Genomic DNA, 20,034 nt, shown 5'->3' with positions numbered 1-20,034 from the left:
CCGATTAGTAAGGGATAAACAAGGGGCTGGCTATGCGTTCTATGGAAAAATAACGAGTGGAGTGGAACTGACCTTTCACGGAGTTGCATTATTTTCCAGAGAACACATAGAGCCCCGAGTTGAATGCTCTGCACCATTGGTTACTGCTTACTCAGGCAAAAAGCAAGTTTAACTTAAAAGAAAACAGATACAAAAACGCAATGTATCACAGCCCCTCTCCTCTGTCTACAGATCTAATTTAACTACTGTATATGTAAATATGTATATATGAATAGTGTGTAAATAGTGTTTTTGTTGTCCCTTGGTGTCTTTCCTATATATCACTTTTATTTAATTTTCGCGGGATTTTTAAAATTGAACTTAATGTCATATCTTATGTTGTTGGTCTTGTTCTGTACTTTGTAACGTGTCTGCGTTTTATGTGAATCCCAGGAATAGTAGCTGCTGCATGTGCACTGAAGTAGCTAGCAAGTTTACCAGAAGCTAGCTACAGTAGTTGCCTTGATAAGCAAACAAACAGACTTGATAGTTTAGCTAACCAAACCATCAGTCCTAGCTTGCTGTTATGAAAATCAATAAAAGTTCACAATAAGTTACAGAGCATTTGATTTGCCTGCTAAAACCATTAACAACAGTCAAGGGATTGTTAAGTAAATGTTGATATTAACTATTTGATTGTAATACAGTATCATTAACCTCTTGAAGCAACCTGGTCTCAGAGCATTTTGTATGATTATGTATGTAAATCCTACAGTATACACTCCATTTAGTATGATATGTAACATTTTGTATGGATGTATTAATTTGTGGATGTCCATCGTCCTTTTCGTATGATATGTTATGAATTTGCAAACGTACAATATATTAGGAATTTAAAAAATGTATGATATGCTACGAATAGTTAGAACTACACATTTACAATTATTCCATGCCACACAATTGTGCATGTTTAGCTCTATCATCAGAGTTATACAGCAAATAACTGCATGATGAGCAAACATAAATTGATCATGTAATTACAGATAAGTGAGGGTAGCCTCAAGATATCTCTCTATTGGCCACCATTAATTGTATATTTGAGTGACATAAAAGTGAACTATACCTGACAAGTGTTTTAGGTGAATTTCCCAATCATTTATGGGCTCTGCCTGTCGAGCAGTAGATGGCCCATTTGTGACCTAGCGGCTCGATTCGGTCTTATGTAGCAAAATTTGAAATTGTGTTTTTTAAATTGGATAGAAGTAAAGACTCAGAGCTACACTACAGAGGATCAATGGAAAAGTAATTATGCTTATGCTTTGAAAGTTGATTAACTTGTAACCCCACTTTTGAGAAAATGGTCCTTGAATGTTTTGGTACACCTACTGGAGAGCTCTTTGTCTACACTCATTCAGCATAGTTCACACCCTCTTAAGTAAGCCTTAGCCCTTCCCATCTCTTTAAGGATACACTTGAGGCCATGTGCTAAACAGAGTGAGTGCAGAAGTGTACTAAACAACCAAATATTTCAAGACTAAAGGCTGGTTTATACTGCGTTTACTGACATGTCTGTAGACAGTTATCACAGTAGCATCATGAACATTCTATTGTCGTCCGACATCAAACTTGTCATTGTCATTATGAAAAAGTATAAACACAAAAACTACAGGCTGCATGACACCAATAAACCCATCTGTTTTAAACATGAATTTAGTATGTGTCAATGTAGCAAACCAGGCAACTAAATACAACTTTCTAAACAATGTTTTGGTTTGCTTCAATTAATGACCATATCAAATAGCTGACCATCTTAACTTCAGCTAATTTGTATGAATTATTACAGGAAAATAAGCTTACAACAAGATCATTATTTACAAGTTAATAGCAAGCTAATTGCAGATAATAGATTACGGTTGTGAGTGTGATGAAATAAAAACAAGGCATTCTACCAGATACTTTTTTTTTTTACTTGGACACTGTCTCATTGGCCTAACCTTATATCCTAACTTGACTTTGGTGCAAGTCATGTTGTTCCTCATATTACCGTCTCTGGTAAACACACACTATATCAAAGTTTATTGGTCACATGCACAGGACACAGAAGGTGTAAACGGTACAGTGAAATGGTTACTTGTATAGTGCAGTCTTTTGTTCAGACACGTAGCTAGCTAGCTAAACTATGAACCATAATCCCAACTCATAATGTTCCTGCCCTGCATGAATCTGCAGGTAGCTAACCAACTAGTTTCAATGTTAACTAGCTAGCTAACATTAGGCTAGAACTAGCAAATCAAATCAAATCAAATGTTATTTGTCACATACACATGGTTAGCAGATGTTAATGCGAGTGTAGCGAAATGCTTGTGCTTCTAGTTCCGACAATGCAGTAATAACGAACAAGTAATCTAACTAACAATTCCAAAAAACTACTGTCTTATACACAGTGTAAGGGGATAAAGAATATGTACATAAGGATATATGAATGAGTGATGGTACAGAGCAGCATAGGCAAGATACAGTAGATGATATCGAGTACAGTATATACATATGAGATGAGTATGTAAACAAAGTGGCATAGTTAAAGTGGCTAGTGATACATGTATTACATAAGGATGCAGTCGATGATATAGAGTACAGTATATACGTATGCATATGAGATGAGTAATGTAGGGTAAGTAACATTATATAAGGTAGCATTGTTTAAAGTGGCTAGTGATATATTTACATCAAGTGGCTGGAGTTGAGTCAGTGTCATTGACAGTGTGTTGGCAGCAGCCACTCAATGTTAGTGGTGGCTGTTTAACAGTCTGATGGCCTTGAGATAGAAGCTGTTTTTCAGTCTCTCGGTCCCAGCTTTGATGCACCTGTACTGACCTCGCCTTCTGGATGACAGCGGGGTGAACAGGCAGTGGCTCGGGTGGTTGATGTCCTTGATGATCTTTATGGCCTTCCTGTAGCATCGGGTGGTGTAGGTGTCCTGGAGGGCAGGTAGTTTGCCCCCGGTGATGCGTTGTGCAGACCTCACTACCCTCTGGAGAGCCTTACGGTTGAGGGCGGTGCAGTTGCCGTACCAGGCGGTGATACAGCCCGCCAGGATGCTCTCGATTGTGCATCTGTAGAAGTTTGTGAGTGCTTTTGGTGACAAGCCGAATTTCTTCAGCCTCCTGAGGTTGAAGAGGCGCTGCTGCGCCTTCTTCACGATGCTGTCTGTGTGAGTGGACCAATTCAGTTTGTCTGTGATGTGTATGCCGAGGAACTTAAAACTTGCTAACCTCTCCACTACTGTTCCATCGATGTGGATGGGGGGGTGTTCCCTCTGCTGTTTCCTGAAGTCCACAATCATCTCCTTAGTTTTGTTGACGTTGAGTGTGAGGTTATTTTCCTGACACCACACTCCGAGGGCCCTCACCTCCTCCCTGTAGGCCGTCTCGTCGTTGTTGGTAATCAAGCCTACCACTGTTGTGTCGTCCGCAAACTTGATGATTGAGTTGGAGGCGTGCGTGGCCACGCAATCGTGGGTGAACAGGGAGTACAGGAGAGGGCTCAGAACGCACCCTTGTGGGGCCCCAGTGTTGAGGATCAGCAGGGAGGAGATGTTGTTGCCTACCCTCACCACCTGGGGGCGGCCCGTCAGGAAGTCCAGTACCCAGTTGCACAGGGCGGGGTCGAGACCCAGGGTCTCGAGCTTGATGACGAGCTTGGAGGGTACTATGGTGTTGAATGCCGAGCTGTAGTCGATGAACAGCATTCTCACATAGGTATTCCTCTTGTCCAGATGGGTTAGGGCAGTGTGCAGTGTGGTTGAGATTGCATCGTCTGTGGACCTATTTGGGCGGTAAGCAAATTGGAGTGGGTCTAGGGTGTCAGGTAGGGTGGAGGTGATATGGTCCTTGACTAGTCTCTCAAAGCACTTCATGATGACGGATGTGAGTGCTACGGGGCGGTAGTCGTTTAGCTCAGTTACCTTAGCTTTCTTGGGAACAGGAACAATGGTGGCCCTCTTGAAGCATGTGGGAACAGCAGACTGGTATAGGGATTGATTGAATATGTCCGTAAACACACCGGCCAGCTGGTCTGCGCATGCTCTGAGGGTGCGGCTGGGGATGCCGTCTGGGCCTGGAGCCTTGCAAGGGTTAACACGTTTAAATGTCTTACTCACCTCGGCTGCAGTGAAGGAGAGACCGCATGTTTTCGTTGCAGGCCGTGTCAGTGGCACTGTATTGTCCTCAAAGCGGGCAAAAAAGTTATTTAGTCTGCCTGGGAGCAAAACATCCTGGTCCGTGACTGGGCTGGATTGCTTCCTGTAGTCCGTGATTGACTGTAGACCCTGCCACATGCCTCTTGTGTCTGAGCCGTTGAATTGAGATTCTACTTTGTCTCTGTACTGGCGCTTAGCTTGTTTGATAGCCTTGCGGAGGGAATAGCTGCACTGTTTGTATTCGGTCATGTTACCAGACACCTTGCCCTGATTAAAAGCAGTGGTTCGCGCTTTCAGTTTCACACGAATGCTGCCATCAATCCACGGTTTCTGGTTAGGGAATGTTTTAATCGTTGCTATGGGAACGACATCTTCAACGCACGTTCTAATGAACTCGCACACCGAATCAGCGTATTCGTCAATATTGTTATCTGACGCAATACAAAACATCTCCCAGTCCACGTGATGGAAGCAGTCTTGGAGTGTGGAGTCAGCTTGGTCGGACCAGCGTTGGACAGACCTCAGCGTGGGAGCCTCTTGTTTTAGTTTCTGTCTGTAGGCAGGGATCAACAAAATGGAGTCGTGGTCAGCTTTTCCGAAAGGGGGGCGGGGCAGGGCCTTATATGCGTCGCGGAAGTTAGAGTAACAATGATCCAAGGTCTTTCCACCCCTGGTTGCGCAATCGATATGCTGATAAAATTTAGGGAGTCTTGTTTTCAGATTAGCCTTGTTAAAATCCCCAGCTACAATGAATGCAGCCTCCGGATAAATCGTTTCCAGTTTGCAGAGAGTTAAATAAAGTTAGTTCAGAGCCATCGATGTGTCTGCTTGGGGGGGGATATATACAGCTGTGATTATAATCGAAGAGAATTCTCTTGGTAGATAATGCGGTCTACATTTGATTGTGAGGAATTCTAAATCAGGTGAACAGAAGGATTTGAGTTCCTGTATGTTTCTTTCATCACACCATGTCATGTTGGCCATAAGGCATACGCCCCCGCCCCTGTTCTTACCAGAAAGATGTTTGTTTCTGTCGGTGCGATGCGTGGAGAAACCCGTTGGCTGCACCGCTTCGGATAGCGTCTCTCCAGTGAGCCATGTTTCCGTGAAGCAGAGAACATTACAGTCTCTGATGTCCCTCTGGAATGCTACCCTTGCTCGGATTTCATCAACCTTGTTGTCAAGAGACTGGACATTGGCAAGAAGAATGCTAGGGAGTGGTGCACGGTGTGCCCGTCTCCGGAGTCTGACCAGAAGACCGCCTCGTTTCCCTCTCTTCGGAGTCGTTTTTTTGGGTCGCTGCATAGGATCCACTCCGTAGTCCTGTTTGTAAGGCAGAACACAGGATCCGCGTCGCGAAAAACATATTCTTGGTCGTACTGATGGTGAGTTGACGCTGATCTTATATTCAGTAGTTCTTCTCGACTGTATGTAATGAAACCTAAGATGACCTGGGGTACTAGTGTAAGAAATAACACGTAAAAAAAACAAAAAACTGCATAGTTTCCTAGGAACGCGAAGCGAGGCGGCCATCTCTGTCGGCGCCGGAAGTTCAGAAGCAATGCAAATTGTTCCAAGATATGAATAATATTACTACACAGATCATACCAGTAACATTAGTTATCGAGCCAGCTGAAAATGTAGCTAGCTGGACTCTTAACCTGTCACGGATGCCATGGTTGCCCTTAGTTTGAAGATGTAATCTCGAGAAAGGTGTTTTACACAACAGCCTGTGTGTTCTCTTTTCGACTCCCTCCACATATTTGCAATCAAAAGCCAGAATTTTCTCAATCTCCTTAGCTATCATAATCTGCTTCCACAGGGCATTCCACTGATCTCCAAACTCGGCCCTCCAGAAAGTGGAGAGCAGCACTTTTGCAGTTCTTCTTGTTATCTTTTAAAAAAGACACAGAAAGAATTACCTACACATAGTACAAGTTAGAGACAGAAGCGTGCTACATGGCAGTCCAATTCGAACTCATCTCTCGACATTTCCAGCCCATCCATTATCTCAGCCAGACATGGCTAGCAGGTAGGTTCCTTTTTCCGGGGCTAAACCAACTATGCTCGTAATTTAACTATTTATTTGTATTTACAGATAGCATACACATTTGTTATTAAGGCAGATGATATGTTCACATGTTCCAGGAGGTCAAAAATGCATTTTGATCAAATATAAATGTTTACGTTCAAATGCCTCTCCTGTGAAGTAGTGACGCGCGACACATGCCTAGTTTCCTGAAACGAGTCGATGTACACTTAGCTGATAATGGTTACTTTGCAAGCTACCGGTAGAAACCTTTAACAGTTGCCTGAACATAGTGGTAAGTAAACGCAACATAGGCATACCTAGCGAAGTATTCAGACCCCTTGACTTTTTCCACATTTTGTTACATTACATATATTTCCTTATCAATCTACACACAATACCCCATAATGACAAAGCGAAAATGAATTCAGATCCTTTGCTATGATACTCGAAATGAAGCTCAGGTGCATCCTGTTTCCATTGATCATCCTTGAGATGTTTCTACAACTTGATTGGAGTCTACATGTGGTAAATTAATTTGATTGAACATGGTTTGCAAAGGCACACGCATGTCTATATAAGGTCCCACAGTTGACAGTGCATGTCAGAGCAAAAACTAAGCCATGAATTCTCTGTAAAGCACAGAGACTGGTCTGTGTCAAGCAACAGACCTGGGAAAAGGTACCCCAAAAAATTCTGCAGCATTGAAGTTCCCCAAGAACACAGTGGCCTCTATCATTCTTAAATGAAAGAAGTTTGGAACCCCCAAGACTCTTCCTAGAGCTAGCCACCCGGTCAAACAGAGCAATCGGAGTAGAAGGGCTTTGGTCAGGGAGGTGACCAAGAACATGATGCTCACTCTGACAGAGCTCTAGAGTTCCTCTGTGGAGATGGGAGAACCTTCCAGAAGGACAACCATCTCTGCACCACTCCACAAATTAGGCCTTTATGGTAGAGTGGCCAGACAGAAGCCACTCATCAGTAAAAGGCATATAACAGCCCACTTGGAGATGCCAAAAGGCAACTAAATACTCTCAGACCATGAGAAACAAGATTCTCTGGTATGACGAAACCAAGATTGAACTCTTTTCTCTGAATGCCAAGCGTCATGTCTGGAGGAAACCTGGCACCATCCCTACGGTGAAGCATGGTGGTGGCGGCATCATGCCGTGGGGATGTTTTTCAGCGACAGAGACTGGGAGACTAGTCAGGATCGAGGCAAAGATGAACAGAGCAAAGTACAGAGAGATCCTTGATGAAAACCTCCTCCAGAGCGCACAGGACCTCTGGGGTGAAGGTTCACCTTCCAACAGGACAACGACCTTAAGAATGGGAGAAATTCCCCAAATACAGGTGTGTCAAGCTTGTAGCGTCATACCCAAGAAGATTTGAGGCTGTAATCACTGCCAAAGGTGCTTCAACAGAGTACTGAGTAAAGGGTCTGAATACTTATGTGCTATCATTTGTATTTATTTTTATGACCAAGAAAAACATGTTTTTTTGCTTTGTTATAATGGGTTATTGTGTAGATTGAGGGGGGGGGGGAATGATTTAATCAATTTTAGAATAAGGCTGTAACCTACCAAAATGTGGAAAAAGTCAAGGGCTCTTGAATGTTTTCCAAAGGCACTGTGTGTGTGATATATACTACCGTTCAAAAGTTTGGGGTCAGTTGGAAATGTCCTTGTTTTTGAAAGAAAAGCTGCAACTTTGTCCATTTAAAATAACATCAAATTGATCAGAAATACAGTGTAGACATTGTTAATGTTGTAAATTACGGTTGTAGATGGAAACTGCAGTTTTTTAATGGAATATCTACATAGGCGTACGGAGGCCCATTATCAGCAACCATCACTCCTGTGTTCCAATGGCACGTTGTGTTAGCTAATCCAAGTTTATCATTTTAAAAGGCTAATTGATAATTTGAAAAGCCTTTTGCAATTATGTTAGCACAGCTGAAAACTGAAAGCTGAAAAGGAAATCCTGGCCAGCCAAACCCTTCTCTAACTCGGACGACTCTGGGCCAATTGTGCGCCTCCTCATGGGTCTCCCGGTCAGCCTGGCATCGAACCCAGCGCTGTAGTGACGCCTCAAGCACTGCGATACAGTGCCTTAGACCGCTGCGGCACGCAGGTGGCCCTCAGTCAACAACATTCTTTGTTTAATTTCTTCCCGCACTTTTCTGTGGGAGGAATACAGTACTCAAGAACATCACTTCGGATAGGTTAAACATTTTGTTGATATTGATTCTTGACTTGAAGTTGGTAATTCGGTTTGATAATTTATTTACTTCTTCTTTCACTTCCAACTCTTTTTCTCCCAATTTCTCTCTGCAAACTCTTTATTGCACACAATCAATCCCAATATTTTGATTTCTTCCTTTACCTCTATATCCCAAGTAGTTTTCAATTGTCCTACATTAGTCTACCCTTTACAGAGCGTTTTTTTTTTTTTTCAGTAAAAGTGTCCAAGCCTTGTGATATTTCATTATTTATTTTTTTATGTCTAAAAACCTATTTTTGTTTTGTCATTATGGGGTATTGTGGTCCTTTAATACATTTTAGAATAAGGCTGTAGCGTAACAAAATGTGGAAAAAAGTCAAGGGGTCTGAATACTTTCCGAATGCACTGTTTCAACAATAGTTTTTCTGTGGAATTGTCAAATTTTTCATGTGTCAGTGGTCTTTTAAAGAGACTATCTGGATATTCTCTGCTGTCACGTGCTCATTTCAATTATCATAACCCAACATATGGTTGTATTGCTCTTGTTTATATTTTTGTTGTCTTTTGAGTTTTGTAAACAATCAATGTAAAGCTTCAAAATATCCCATGGATATAATATCCCATTTTTAAGTGGTACGGCTGGCCGCAGACCCCAGATTATCCATTCAATGCTGCCTGATTATCCATTCAGTGTTTTCCGGGTTAGAAAACACCACAAAATCAGTAGAGCAAAGCAAGCAAACTGATCACAGGTCAGTCAAAAAGTTAACCTTCTATCCCATGAGCCATACTAGAATTCAGAGAATGTTGCACAGTGTTGATGCACAGTATGATGAACTGGTTGTTTTGAGCAAGATGAAGATTTGTGATTTGACACATCCAGATCTGAATGTGCCATTCCACACTGCTCAATGCTTCAGTCTAGAAGGAGGCAACCAGTTGCAATGCTCTTTCAAGCTGAAAAACAAGGTAACAGTAGGTAGGTTTCCATCCAATTAGCGATAGATTTCCATGTGAATATTCAAAAATCTTTATAAAACTATTTGTGCATTTTAGACCTGAGATGTTTCCATCAAACAGACTTTTTGCGGATAAAAGGCTGTGTGTGAGGACAGTGCACATAACAATAACTTTTGCCTTTAAATTTCCATGTACTGAATGAAAAATACAAGTTAATTGGGTTTCCATCACATTTATCAACACTACTGATGGTTTTGTCACAACACACTCTAGTCTTGGCACATGCGCTTTAACCAACAGCTTGCCGATGCAGTATGGATAGTCTACCTACATTATGAGATTATTATGAATAACCAATATTATTTGTAGTTGTCCATCGGCAGCCAAGCATCGAGCATCATGTCACCAGAATAAGACCCTCGATATTTATTGGAAAGGAGAATCACCTTGCACATTCACCACCCAGTTAAGTTCCTCATCATTTATTTCATCTGTAGTCTAATAAACTGCATGTTTTCCCGAGTCGTAGTGGAAGGACCACACAACACATCATCGCTTGACTCTAAGTTTACTTCCATATGATGGTTATTATATCAATATTTGCCCATAAATACATTTTACCAACAAACGGATCCCACCATGCTCGAACTAAACGTGTTCTGTCGACATTTATAGAATTGTGCCAGCGTGGTTTGTGGTACTGAGAAAGGGGTAAAGTTCACAGTGCTCCTTGCATTTAGATGTAAAAACATTGTTCTTGCATGCATATTGATCACGCAACAGTTACCACCTGTAATAGAATATTCTTTGTTCCATGCTAATTCCTATATCAGTGACACTGCTGAGGGAGAGTGGCTGAGGTCACGTAAAGTTGGCTTACACAACTAAAACAAATGAGCTATTGGTTAACACTTGAACCCTGAAGCAGTCATTCGTAAAAAGATAAAGCTACTTATGTAAGGTACATTTAATTTGTTACTCTTCAACCAAGTTGTCGTAGGGCAGTGCCAACAAACAAGGCCAGTTGAATTCTTCCAAAAACCAGGCCCTTCTACTACATGTATATCCTAATAAATAAATAAAAACAGAAAGCAGAACATTTAGTACTATACAGTATTTAGTGCATTTTGACGTTGGGGTTCATGGATGAAATGTTGCTCATACACATCCACTTCCTATTTTGTGTTTTCTCTTTCCTCAATCTGTATTGGTTAATTATTGCGTTAGTTAATTGGCTATTGGATTGGTTAATTAATGCATTGGTTAATTAACCTGCTCTGTCTCTCTCTCCCTCCTTTTTCTTCTCTATCAGTTGGGTAACCCCTTTATTCAGTATTGGAAATAAGCGGAGGCTAGAGGAAGATGACATGTACCAAGTGCTTCCCGATGATGCTTCTCAGGGCCTGGGAGAGGAACTACAGAGGTATGACATACTGTGGCCCAGCTCTATTTTTCTCCCCAGGACCTAGCCCTACCCCTGGGCCTATCCCCTAGCCTAGCCCTATCCCCTAGCCTAGCCTTATCCCCTAGCCTAGCCCTATCCTCTAGCCTAGCTGTATCTCCTAGCCTAGCCCTATCCCCTAGCCTTATCCACCAGCCCTATCCCCTTATCTTCTAGCCCTAGCCCTATCCCCATCTCCCAGCCCTAACCCCTAGCCTAGCCCTATCCTCTAGCCTAGCCGTATCTCCTAGCCTAGCCCTATACCCTAGCCTTATCCACCAGCCCTATCCCCTTATCTTCTAGCCTAGCCCTATCCCCATCTCCCAGACCTATCCCCTAGCCTAGCCCTATCCCCTAGGCCTATCCTTTAGCCATATCCCCTTGCCTAGCCCTATCCCCTAGCCTAGCCCTTTCCCTCTTCATTGTTTACATCCCTTCTTGTATTGTCGGTCTTTTTTTGTTTTGTTTTCTGAGCGTTGATTGATGACTTTCCCTGGCTCCATTTGGAGTTTCATGCTAAACCACTGAACTTAGCACCATTTGTGTATTTAGGCTCCAAATAGTCCCAGGTAGAGATTACAAAAATATGAATGGCCTGTGTTCTGTTTTCTGATCATAGTCTTAACAATGTGCTAATCTTTACAGACATTGGGATAAGGAGGTTCGAATGGCTGCCAAGGAACTGCGTATGCCCAAACTCACCAAAGCCATCGTGAGGTGCTATGGGAAACCCTACGCAGTGCTGGGGATCTTTAGTTTCGCTGTAGTATGTAGAAATATATGTTTGCCTGTTTTTTAAAAGAACATTTGATCTATGTACCTGCAGTACATGGTGAGTGGGTTATCTATCCATATATGTCAGCTTTTACAGTGTAAATAAGTGGATTTGAGTTCAGGTTGAAATCGCTCTACCTCTCTCTTGTTCCCCCAATAGGAGGTGGTTAAGGTGATCCAGCCAGTGTTCTTGGGAAAGCTGATCCAATACTTTGAGAAGTACGATCCAAATAACATGGATGCACTGTATGAGGCCTTTGGATACGCTGCTGGTGTCTCTCTGTCCACCGTTGCACTGACCGTCCTCCAAAGCCTCTACTTCTACCACGTCCTGAGGACCGGCATGAAGATACGAGTGGCCATGTGTCACATGATCTACAAGAAGGTCATTCTACGCTGCATACTTCCATACAGCATTAAACAAATTGAAATCTTTAAGAACAATTTACTAGTAAATTGAATTCCCCCATAGGCCCTGTGTCTCAGCAGTGCAGCGATGGGAAGAACAACCACAGGCCAAATAGTGAACCTGCTATCCAACGATGTCAACAGGTTTGATGAGGTAAAAGCAGGAAGTGCATGAAGACATGCGGTTACTTTGGATGAAATGGTTGAGCACATCATCACCCTTCATTCCATAGGTTTCGGAAGAGTATGGCTCTAGCTTATATAACAATTGACCCTTCGTCAAATGTACAGGAATGGAATGCACCAATATTTGAGCCGTCTTGTCATCCTGTCCTGGCAAATAACGTACATAAGTTAAATCCACAGAGAGAACAAAGTCATGGATGAATGGAAAATGCAGATGGTTGCTTAGCACAAATGTTTACAATAGTCCGACGCTAAACTCAAACCAGACTGAACAAATATATATATATAACCCGGGGAGCCCATGCAGCTTCTTCAGTGGTAGGATGACAAGCGTGGCCTGTTGGCCGCTGTATTAGGTCATGAATCCAACTCGAAGGATCATATCATCTATGTTGTGCTAAATGCAACTACTTAGAAACAGTATGTAACAGCTACATTAACCAAGGATCACTGGTCTTTGTAGGTGACCACCAATCTGCACTACCTCTGGATAGCACCTCTACAGGCTGTGGTGGTTATCATACTCCTGTGGTATGAGATTGGCCCGTCGTGCCTGGCAGGCGTGGCTGTCCTTTTGTTCCTTATGCCACTACAGACCATGTTTGGAAAGCTCTTCGGCTCCCTCAGGTGAATTACATACGTTACATGACATGACTTGAATTTACAGTCAGAGTGGGGTCTTAGTAGAAGTTGACTATGTCCTTATCTGTAGGGGGCACCATGTTTCAGTGAGTTTCCTATGCTTCAATGATTATGTCATAGAGGTACCTTAGGTCAACCTATATTAATGATGTCCATGTTTTAAACCCCTTTTCAGTTTTGACTGTAAAGATTACCTCTTGGAACACTTCAAGCACATGTGAAGAAAAGTTAGCTTCGTGAACACTTGCTTGGGAAGTTGTTCACATGATCAACGACACAAGTGCTGGACGTAATAGTTTTGATTTGGCGCTATGAAACCCTAAAGCAATGCAGACTTCTCTGATTCTACGAAAGAGCTATCTTAATTGTAAAAATTGCCATTGGTTCATTAAACTCAGGAAATGTCAGAAGTTTTTGTTCACAAGGAGATATGTCTGAACTGACTGAGGGAACTCCTTTCATTGCAGGAGTAAAACTGCTGTCCTCACAGACAGTAGAATACGCACCATGAATGAAGTGGTGTCAGGAATCAGGATCATCAAAATGTATGCTTGGGAAAAGCCCTTCTCAGCACTCGTCAATGAAGTCCGAAGGTAAAAACTACAGTAGTAACATAAATGGTATATGTTTATTTCTATTAGCTAGATACACAAATGGTATGATAAACCAAGGTCCCCCAGCTAGATGGGATTGGTCCCTTTAACATTCACATTCCTTGTACAGTCCATTTTGTCTTGATGGTGGAGCCATGGTGCTTGAACCCCGCCATGGCTGTTTGCAGCTATATTTTTTACATGAATTTCCCCTATGGGAGAATAAATATGTATTGATTTAAGTTGAAAATAACTTTTTGCATGTTTGCACCTGTAGTTTTCAAAAGGGAATATCGAAGACCAGAAAGTAAATGGGTCGTTCCACCAAATGAATACATTCTGTGTAGTGTAACTTATTTCACCACCCAAAACCCCTCGTTCCTTTAATTTACAGTGTTAAATAACACTAACATGTGAGAACAATCTTGTTTGTAAACTAATGTTATAACTTGACTTGTTCCAGCTCAAGTTAACTACAAAATCCACAATGCAATGCTCTCTCTATGGGCTGGCTAGCTAGCTAGATAGATAGCACATGTCGCTACACACAGTAATATAAAGACAATATCAGCATGTAAAGTAGCTAATTAGCTGTAAAATCACCTAAACAAACTGCACTATCAATTTAGAAGTCTACAATATCACAATGTTCAACCTGTAGATTGATGTGCCTCACAGTGGTCTTAACATTCGCAACGGCAGATACCTTTGAGGATATGGAAAATGTTGCCTATGCTACATCAAGGAGCGCTTATGGAGCCAGATACCTGCCAATAGGTTGAACATACGTATCATTAGGATCGTAAGAAAATCTATACGTAAATTGTTAGGATCGTAACACGGAAACCAAACCGGCTGCGCACGTGCGCCATCGTGCATAAATGTATTTTGTCCCCCTACACCAAACGCGATCACGACACGCAGGTTAAAATATCAAAACAAACTCTGAACCAATGACATTCATTTAGGGACAGGTCAAAAAGCATTAAACATGTATGGCAATTTAGCTAGTTAGCTTGCACTTGCTAGCTAATTTGTTCTATTTAGCTAGCTTGCTGTTGCTGGCTAATTTGTCCTGGGATATAAACATTGAGTTGTTATTTTATGAAATGCACAAGGTCTTCTACTCCGACAATTAATCCACACATAAAACGGCCAACCAAATCGTTTCCAGTCATCTCTCCTCCTTCCAGGCTTTTTCATCTTTGAACTTATATGGTGATTGGCATCTACACTTTCATAGTATTACCACGACAACCGGCAAAACATTTCATCTTTCAATCACCCACGTGGGTTTAGCCAATGAGGAGATGGCACGTGGGTACCTGCTTCTATAAACCAATGAGGAGATGGGAGAGGCAGGACTTGCAGCGCGATCTGCATCAGAAATAGGAATGACTTCTATTTTAGCCTTGGCAACGCAGACGCGAGCAGTGTGGGTGCAATTTCTACATTTATTTTGCGATGCTCGCGCACACGACGTGTCCGGTCTGGTCAGCATGTAAGAAAAGGCCATGCGTGAAACATGAACCTAAACGTGAAATTTCATCTGTGAACATACAAACACCATGTTACGATTACGGACCAACATTTTAGACTTGAACAAATCTTGTGTTGCAAGTCAGACGCACAATAATACCTTTCAGAGGTTTGGCAGTTTCGTCTCACCAACAGAAAAAACGTACACTAAACTGCCTGTGAGGAGAGCAACCCGAACGAGCAAAACACAGTATAAAAAAACGTAAGTCGGGAAACCAGGAAGAGGTATCCTCCACATTTTCAAGTTAAGTCTCCATTCCCTATTACTCAGTTGAGTTTACTTCACATTTGATAGCAAATGTAATGCATTTGTTTGAAGGAAATAAGTACAAAAGTATCTATATCCACAGTAAAACGAGTCCTATATCGACATAACCTGAAAGGCCGCTCAGCAAGGAAGAAGCCACTGCTCCAAAATCACCATAAAAAAGCCAGACTACGCTTTACAACTGCACATGGGGACAAAGATTGTACTTTTTGGAGAAATGTCTGATGAAACAAAAATAGAACTGTTTGGCCATAGTGACCATCGTTATGTTTGGAGGAAAAGGGGGAGGCTTGCAAGCCGAAGAACACCATCCCAACCGTGAAGCACGGGGTGGCAGCATCATGTTGTGGGGGTGCTTTGGTGCAGGAGGGACTGGTACACTTCACAAAATAGATGGCATCATGAGGTAGGAAAATTATGTGGATATATTAAAGCAACATCTCAAGACATCAGTCAGGAAGTTAAAGCTTGGTTGCAAATGGGTCTTCCAATTGGACAATGACCCCAAGCACACTTCCAAAATGGAGGCAAAAGGGCTGAAGGACAACAAAGTCAAGGTATTGAAGTGGCCATCACAAAGCCATGACCTTAATCCTATAGAAAATGTGTGGGCAGAACTGAAAAAGCGTTCTGCCCACACACCCCTTAGTTTTGGCACTAAACAGTCTCCATATATACTTCCATTCATTTTTTTCTACTGGTACCAGGGGACCTTTGGATGAGTCTTGTGAGGCCCCAACATGTACGTGTTTGTGAGATTCTCATCTTCTCAGGAGTCATATTCATTTGTATGCCAAACCGTTCAGATGCTTCAGACGATTTTATGAGAAGACAGATTTTCGTGATGTCTCATGGTCCGACAGACACCGCTTTATCTCTGTCACCTTTTACCGCAGATGCGGAAGTGCGTCATAGGCAGATTGAGACACATCCAATGATATCTCTTGCTTAAATTGACCGATTTTTATGGGTATTTTTGTGCTGATTAGATTCCAGCAGGGGCGCAGACATCGACCTTGGGGGTTTTAAAGAGCATTTCAATCGGGAAAGGGGGATACCTAATCAGTTGTCCAACTGAATGTATTCAACTGAAATGTGTGTTCTGCATTTAACCCAACCCCTTTGAATCAGAGGGGTGCGCGGGGCTGCCTTAATCGACATCCACGTCTTCAGCGCCCAGGGAACAGTAGGTTAACTGCCTTGCTCAGGGGCAGAACGACAGAATTTTACCTTGGCAACTCAGGGATTCACATGACAGGCTTAACATGACAACAGAGACAGGATGTCATAGGGAATTTTATTGAATAGTTTGCGGCCGGTAATTATGCTGTTTTGGAAAGTATCATATGTTTCTGGATGAAATGAGACATCTGCGTGTATGTCTACCCAGCCACACATTCCATAAGCGATATGCATGGTTAACATGAAACAGATTTCTGCATAAATTAGTCATATCATTTGATCTGATCTTCATCTTAGTCACAACAATAGACAAACAGTGTGCTTAAACTAATAACACACATTATTGTATTTTTCTTGTCTATATTGAATACATAATTTAAACATACACAGTGTAGGTTGGAAAAAGTATGTGAACCCCTTGGCTAATGACCTTTCCAAAAGCTAATTGGAGTCAGGAGTCCAGGAAAACTGATTGCTGGGGCTGATATCAAGCAAACGGAAGACATTTTGTTTATGATGAGATTATATAAAAATGCCAAGAGTTAAAGGCAGCAGTAGGTCTATTGAGCTCATAAAGCATTGATGACGTATTTGAGTTGCTGATGAATCGATTGATCAAATGACTAATGTTGCAAAGCTTCACTTGAGCAAGGTTACTTAAAATAAAATATGAATGACTAGCTTACAGACCACGATTGCTGAGATGGATTGTCGATGAGGCCATTCAACAAGTTATCTTGAGTTCAGCTTAGTAAAGTCCACTCTTATGCAGCCAAGTAGCTCTGAACAGTACTCAGTCTGTGTAGATCAGTGGACGGGAATTCTCATACCCCGGCAGGGTACGATCATGGATGACACACCAGTGTTATTTAGTGTTCCATATGTTGAGCCACTACCAACAGCATAGATGCACCATTTTGCCTGTAGAGGATAGCTAAATTTCATGTTGTTTAGAAAATGGTGTTTGATATTGCCTGCCTTGACAGCAGAGGGGGCACTTGATAATTGTAATGGCCGTTACTGCAGCACCTTAGTTCCAAGTCCACTCCTATCCAAATCATATAGCTGTGAACAGCACGACAGCAATCAGCCTGTGTAGACCAGTGTACTGGAGTGCTCACGACCATGAAAGACGTGCCGATGTTATGGCGTTCCATACATTCTAATAGACTTAATAGAGAGGAGAGAGCAATAGCAAGGGAAGAGGAAACAGCACAACATGTTAAGGGGAAAGAGTAGGCCCGTGGTCTATATACCAGAAACCATACATAATGCCTACACTGCGCTAGATCAACATGACATCATTGAGTGTCTATCCTGTATATATGACAATAACATTTGATTTTATTGATTTGTGCAGACATGATATCTGCTACAAAGAAGACTACGCTATAATGACTCTGCATTGCGTGCAGAACTTAAGAATGAAGTAACAATGAATATCGTCAGATAATAGGCTAAGCATGGATTATACTTGCGAGCCACTACCAGCAGCATATAGCCAATGTGACCTTGTCCAGTCGGTGGATATATCTGTGTACTTCCTGAAAAATAAAGTTTGACACAAGACAACATATTAGGCACGTTCATATTGCACCTTAGCCCTGGGCCAAGGGAGATTTTAGTAAACGTGCATTTACAATGATCCATCCAGATCTTATAGCCAGTCGTAGCTGTGGGAACTAGGGGTGCTGAGGGTGCTGCAGCACCCCATGATAAATCACAATGAAAACATAGTTTTATATAAAAAAAATATAATATAAAAATATATATAAAAATCCACCAAATTAGTGCACTAGGCCTCTATTACTCCTGTACGAGCAGATAAAAATACTCATCAGCAGAGTGAGGAGAGAAATACCTCATATATATATATATATATATTTATTGGATGGCTAAATGTGGCAGCATGATGGGGGAATCAAAATTCCGCCAGGGACATGTGATGAGAAACAAAAGTAGGCTACAGTGATACTTCAGTGACAAGCGTCGGCTGGGCAAGTAGCCTGTAGCTATCCCTGCAAATTGAAATACAGTGGACAATGATGATCCGTCCGAGTATTCGGGGTCCACCCCTTGCATCGATTTACACAAATAATTCCACTTGTTGAATAGCCTACAGTTACCAGCTCAGAAACCAGGAATTCAAAAATATGCCATGGATAGTGAAATGATTTGATTGAAATGAGCAACAATTCCCACACAGAAATACCTGAGGTAGCCTACACGATTGCCATGAAGGCAAAGCATGACGGTGTAAATTACAGAGACGATGTGGATGAGTTGTCGAAGACTGTTGCTATAAATCTAATACAACACGTTACTGAGTACCACTCTCTATTTATTTTCAAGCATAGTGGAGGCTGCATCATGTTATGGTTATACTTCTAATCATTAAGGACTCTGAAGTTTTTCAGGGTAAAAAATAAATGGAATGGAGCTAAGCACAAGCAAAATCCTAGAGGAAAACCGCGTTCAGTCTGCTTTCCACCAGACACTGGGAGATTAATTACCTTTCAGCAAGACAGCAACCTAAAACACCAAAACACCAAAGGCCAAATCTACATTGGAGTTGCTTACCAATAAGACAGTGACCGAGCTACTGTTTGGAATTAAATCTACCTAAAAATGGTTGTCTTGTGGACGTACACAAGAAAAACAATTGTACGAATAATAGGAAAAGTTGCAAAATCCAGGTGGGGAAAGCTCTTAGAGACTTACTCAGAAAGACTCACAGCTGTCATTGCTGCCAACGGTGCTTCTACAAAGTATTTACTTATGTAAATGAGATATTTCTGTATTTGATTTTCAATAAATTAGCAAAAAATTCTAAAAACATGTTTTCACTTTGTCATTATGGGCTATTGGCTATATTATGGGTGAGAAATAAAATCACTGTAATCCATTTTGTATTCGGGCTGTAACGCAACAAAATGTGGAGTCAAGTCAAGTGGTATGAATACTTTCTGAAGGCACATATGCGTGTGTGGTTTATAGTATTTGGCTGAGGGCCAGGCACCCCTAGCAGGGCCTCACAGAGGGAGCAAAGTCACATTAACTTCACCAGCTGCCAACAAACAGCTTTCAGTTACATCACAGGTCTGGTCCCCTGATCCCTCTCACCATGAACAGCCAACACTATCCAGCCACGAGACCTGGCTGTAGTCTTCTTTCTGCTTCTCTTTGGCCTTAACATGGGGAGAAGTTGCATGTTTTTGTCTCTGAATGTTACATTCTATGGTAGCTTTTAGTGGAATGTCTGGGGCGTTTATAGAATTCCCATTCCCAAAACATTCTACCTCCCATATTCCTGGCTGCAGCAAAGTGCACAAAAGCTGTAATAGTCATTCTGTAGTTCTTCTTCCATTTTTCTTTATCTGTGAAAAACCTTTGTTAAAATCTATTGATGCATCCATCCATGCATCCACGCAAAATCCCCATTAAAATCTACCAGTTTAAGCTATAGATAACTGTTTTTTTTACATGGGGAAATGGACAAACACGATTAGAAAAAATGAACAGCAATTTTAAAGGAAACGGTTGACTTGGTCTTTTAGCTAGTTAGGTCTTTTTTGCAAAAGGGCCTATTTCGCCCTTCTGCGGTGGCAAGTT

General features: G+C 41.8%; 1 protein-coding gene across 1 annotated transcript in view; it reads left to right on the top strand.

Moving 5' to 3' along the window:
- LOC109879416 (multidrug resistance-associated protein 4) overlaps window positions 1–20,034 on the top strand; it is a 48,870-nt gene that overhangs the window by 409 nt on the left and 28,427 nt on the right. The window contains exons 2-7 of the mRNA XM_031792527.1: window positions 10,702–10,812; window positions 11,476–11,596; window positions 11,765–11,989; window positions 12,077–12,166; window positions 12,662–12,825; window positions 13,308–13,433. Of these exons, the coding sequence (XP_031648387.1) occupies window positions 10,702–10,812; window positions 11,476–11,596; window positions 11,765–11,989; window positions 12,077–12,166; window positions 12,662–12,825; window positions 13,308–13,433 (837 nt within the window). The remainder of the gene's footprint in view (window positions 1–10,701; window positions 10,813–11,475; window positions 11,597–11,764; window positions 11,990–12,076; window positions 12,167–12,661; window positions 12,826–13,307; window positions 13,434–20,034) is intronic.

This window comes from Oncorhynchus kisutch, linkage group LG16 (assembly GCF_002021735.2).
Source record: "Oncorhynchus kisutch isolate 150728-3 linkage group LG16, Okis_V2, whole genome shotgun sequence".
In the NCBI taxonomy this organism is placed as follows: Eukaryota; Metazoa; Chordata; class Actinopteri; order Salmoniformes; family Salmonidae; genus Oncorhynchus; species Oncorhynchus kisutch.
The sequence above is the reverse complement of the archived record's forward strand: the minus strand, read 5'-3'. Positions and strand labels throughout refer to the sequence as shown.